This window comes from Belonocnema kinseyi, chromosome 3 (genome assembly GCF_010883055.1).
Source record: "Belonocnema kinseyi isolate 2016_QV_RU_SX_M_011 chromosome 3, B_treatae_v1, whole genome shotgun sequence".
NCBI lineage: Eukaryota > Metazoa > Arthropoda > Insecta > Hymenoptera > Cynipidae > Belonocnema > Belonocnema kinseyi.
Genome location: NC_046659.1, coordinates 4,376,864 through 4,381,399, shown reverse-complemented (window position 1 = coordinate 4,381,399; position 4,536 = coordinate 4,376,864). Strand labels below are relative to the sequence as shown.

Genomic DNA, 4,536 nt, shown 5'->3' with positions numbered 1-4,536 from the left:
ATATATGTGTCTCAATTTTTTCTAGTGTCGAATAGTCTTAGTTATTGGCCGTTGAAAAGCAGTGTCCCGGTAGTGGCGTTTTGGCCGTTTAAGGGTTAATGGAGTTTCTGTGGGGTTTTTACTGAGACCTCTACCACGACATCGACCTATTTATTATTTTTGGCCTTGCTCCCCTACTTTGTTATAATTCATTATTCGGGTCGGTGTTTTCATTTGGACGTTCGGGGCCACCATCCAAATCTAGGTTATCGTGGTTGCTTTCCGGTACGGTTGGGTTAGGCATTTTATTCTTTATTGTACGTGACCTAAGTCTCATTTACTCTTTTAATCACGCTAAAATTCATATTTGTGAGACCCCCTACAAGTATATCTAATGTGCTTTTTGAATGAGAAAATTCTATCACATCTGGGGTATTTTGTTCGATTTTATACTACTCTGACACCCTTTGTTTCAATCTCTTTTGAAACATTCTAATTAAGATTTCAGTTGGCTTGTAAGTTTTCAGAGATTCCGAAAATATGTTTGTTTTTATGCTAGGTCCCTTTGTTTGAGAGATACATCGCGTGATCTTGCGCGTACAAAAGCATTAATTTTCGAAATTTTCCCTTTTAAATTTTACGCTCTTTTCCGGTTTCGATATTGTAAATCCCGAAAACTAACATTTTGATTTTAACACTGTTAATAGATTTTCTAATTATATTCCAGCTCGATTCTGGTTTTTATTTTTCTAAACATTTTGACTGATATCACTCATTTTCTGAATGGAATTTTTCGATTATTTCCGCTTTCGGTTCACTGCTAATATTTACTTTCGTATTATAAATTATATTCCAACATTTGAAATAAAATGCAAATTACATTTTTATATTAAAGAAATGACAAGGCTTATGAATCGAATAGTATACGAAAGAGTTACGTAGGATTTAAAGTAATTGTGGAGTGTTGAATGATGTGTCGGAATTGTGAATTTGAACACTCAGAGAAACTGTCAGGGCAGCCAAGTCCATTGGCTACAGTGGCAGTTATAATTGTTGCGTGTTACTTGGCCGCTGCAGCAATGCATTGTGCCCTCCAACTACCGAAAAGTTAGCACAGCCAACTAATTGGCCGGTGATTCCAGATTTGTCTTCCTGGTCCATTGCGCATGCGCCAGGGTCTCTTTGGGTCCGCTGGGTTGACAGGCGCATGTCTCATGATGCCTAATGCAATCATTTAGTGCGTTTTGTTTTAGATTTGGAATACGCCAGTGAAGTTTTTAAAGTGGAAATTGTGCTTCTTGAGGTTAACAGCGATGGAGGTATTGATGGTTTTAATTTTTATATATAAGACCTGTGTTGTGCGTGTGTACATTGATGCAAAGTGTTAGGATTATGTTATCTCGGGTTACATACAGGTGAATTTCTTATTTTATTCCCTTAACAGTAAAATAGCATATTAATTTGTAGAAAATACAGCTAAAAAATTATTTCATTTTCATTACAAATTTATCAAAAATTAGAATATAAAAAGGTTCCACTTGAAATAGGTGAGCAAGACAACACAGTGCCACGTTAATAATTTGAGTAGTTACTATAACCGAGGTAGTTGGATGAGGCAGCCATCCCGCTGCTTCGCCCCACCAACTCAGTTGGCTGGCACAACCAACACTACCATGTCCATTAAAAGTGGATGCCTCAGACAACTAAGTGAATGGAGCCTCAGCGTCCAACAAAGTTGGCCATAGCAACCAACTTACGGGTCAGCCTATCAAATCATTTCCCTCAGTGAATAATTCTGCACTTTTACTCATTGGATTTTAACGTGGTAATTGCGAGGAGGGAAATGGGATAAACAAGATCCTAGTTAAAATCAAGAGCATTTATTGCTATAGCAACTAGCTACTGAGTTACCATAAGGCGAGTGAGTCAAGACCAGGCTAGGTCAACTACGCGAAAAATAAATGGCGATATTCTGCACCCTCTACCACTGTCAGGAGAACTGTAGAAGGCTGCATGTGTTGGTCTACATATATGTTTATGCCCTCTTCCCTACATGTATTGAATCCTAAAATAATTATTAAAAAAGGAAGGATAAAGACAAAATGAACTAAATGAGAAACGCAAAATGAGAAATTAATAATCATTAGCATGCTGTTTCTCGTTCCTTGTTTCTCATTAACTTCATTTTGCCCTTTTGTTTTCCAGAGGCTGTGGTTTCATAGGTTAGCTTCTGCAACTCGGCATTTCCAGTGGCCGCCACCCACTGTAGGCCTATTAATCGTCGCGCTAGAAACCTATGTCATATCACCTCTTTATCTTTTTTTACGACCATAGCCACTCACTACACAAGTATTTCGATCCATTTAAGACAACTTTTACTTTTCACGTGTACATCATGACAGCTCAAAATGTCAACAATTCAAAAATCTCGCGCACGCGCTTTTTGCACCGGCGGAAGCGCGTCAGAGCCATCTGCCACTATCAGGACAACTAATTTTGAATCCCTCATTGTCCTTCACTACGCCGCACCTAAGTCCTACAAATTCGCCATTTTCTCTATAGGAGTCGACCGTACCTGGTCAAGACTGACGAAGGGACGTTCCGTCCGTCGTGTTTTCGGGACCCGTCGCGGGGCTTCTGCCCACCTCGGATATGGCGCGGCGGCCACTTCTTGCAGGGCCGTGTCGAGTCTAATTTACATGGTAATAATTCTGTTACAAAACCTCGATTTCCATTGTTTAAAGTAAGCCCCCTTTTTTCGGCACACGTAACATGTACAAAGACCTTGAATTTATCGCGGTTCGTTCATTTGCTCCTCAAATATTTATTTTGCTGGTGGACTGTTTCTAAACATCCATACGGTTATCGATAAATATGATAATTTAAAGATTGTGCTTTTTTACCTGAATATTGCGAAATGTTAAAATACATGGACTGCTATTCTCGGCATTTGTGAGCACTTTACGTAGTCTCAACTCGGTCTGAGCAGAGGTCGACGACTGTATCTCACTACAATTTACATTGACCATATTCAAGCCAAGCTTACCAGCAACGATTTGTATCAAATTACACTTCCCACTGCCTTGCGGCCCCTCCACCAGAAAGATTGGTTTTACGTTGATCGAAATATCTGTAAAAATGAAAACCTGTATTCATCCATTGTTTCACCATTTCTTTCAGTGCTTCATATTTTCATAATTGTATATACATACCTTTCTGTAAAAATGGTAAAATGCAGGTTTTTAACTCATTGGAAGCATCTTCTAGAGATGGTGGACATTGTGAATGTGAATAAATTAGGTTGTCACTTGACGAAATTAACTGTATGTCACAAAAGTGCGTTTTTGGGAGATAGCTTTGACTGTGACTCTTTTGAATGAGCGTAGTTTCCTTATAGACACAATAACAACCATTATAACTCATTTTAAGATTCTTACTTTTTATACTTTTAACCATAAAATATATTGCAGTCGGTTCAGAATCAATAGAAGAGTAATAGCAATCAGAAGAGTACTTTTTGACATCTACACTAAATACGTCTTTCGAACGTAAGTAACGAGGTTTCGAGAAGTAACTTTTTAATAAGGAATCCGTAAAATCACTAGAGTATACATATGGATTTGATATTATAGATATTGTAGCTTCTGTTGCGTATACTACATTACTGGAAACACCTGGAACTGAAATAAAGTATTACAAGATATGTCTTATCAATGAAATATTGTTTTAAAGCATCGTACGGTGCTTTCGCGCTCGGTCAAATGCATATATAATCAATTCAAAAGCATATGCTATTTTTTCTTTTTGCCTAATTCAAACAAAATATATTATTAAATTTAAAAAAAAATGATTAGCCTCAACTGAAGATGTCATAGACCTATTAGTAAAATATTATAAAGTTAACTACACATGAAATTTGAAGCAAACGATATGTCCTATAAATTGATTGCATCATGCTCTCAATTCTTAAGTGCGATTCTATCGTTATAGACCGGGAGCTGAAGACAGATTGTGGTGCCCCATTTTATGTCGCATGCCATTTTAAGGGTCGATAACTAAACCTAAGAGAACAAAGATAAAAGCTTTTGTAACATTTGTACGCGTGCACGCTACAATGAAAATCGCAATGCAAATTGTGAAAAAATGTAGCCTTTTTCCGTGATGTTATACTGCCTGCCTTTATAGTAAAAGGTAGTTCAAACAAATTGATTGCGTAATAATTAAAGACGTGCGGTACGTAGTAGCGCAAAGGGCTGAAAGGCTTACGTAAAAATGAATAAAATTCAAGGGAATTTCCGTGTTTTAAAACTGCATTTTAAAGATGCATAAAAGTTTTTATCGAAAAAATACTGTAGAAAAATTGGCATGCATCCTTCCTTAGTTTAGGTGAGGAAAATTTCTGGGAAATTGTGTAAAAAATTACAACAGATTTCTTGTGATCTTCAACTATACCAAATAAAGCTACATATAAATTTTAGGATGAGATAATTATTTACTGCAAAAGGCATGCATATTGAATAAGTCCAAAAAATTTGTAAATAAAAAAAAAACAGATTT

At 36.8% G+C, this 4,536-nt stretch overlaps 1 protein-coding gene across 2 annotated transcripts in view; it reads right to left on the bottom strand.

The window, feature by feature from the left end:
- Positions 1 to 4,536, bottom strand: part of LOC117169062 (peroxisome assembly factor 2) — a 191,200-nt gene that overhangs the window by 112,950 nt on the left and 73,714 nt on the right. For both annotated transcript variants that reach the window (XM_033355167.1, XM_033355168.1), the window contains 2 exons: positions 3,192 to 3,659; positions 2,883 to 3,109 (listed from right to left, as the gene is read on the bottom strand). In XM_033355167.1, coding sequence (XP_033211058.1) covers positions 2,883 to 3,109; positions 3,192 to 3,659 — 695 coding nt within the window. The remainder of the gene's footprint in view (positions 1 to 2,882; positions 3,110 to 3,191; positions 3,660 to 4,536) is intronic.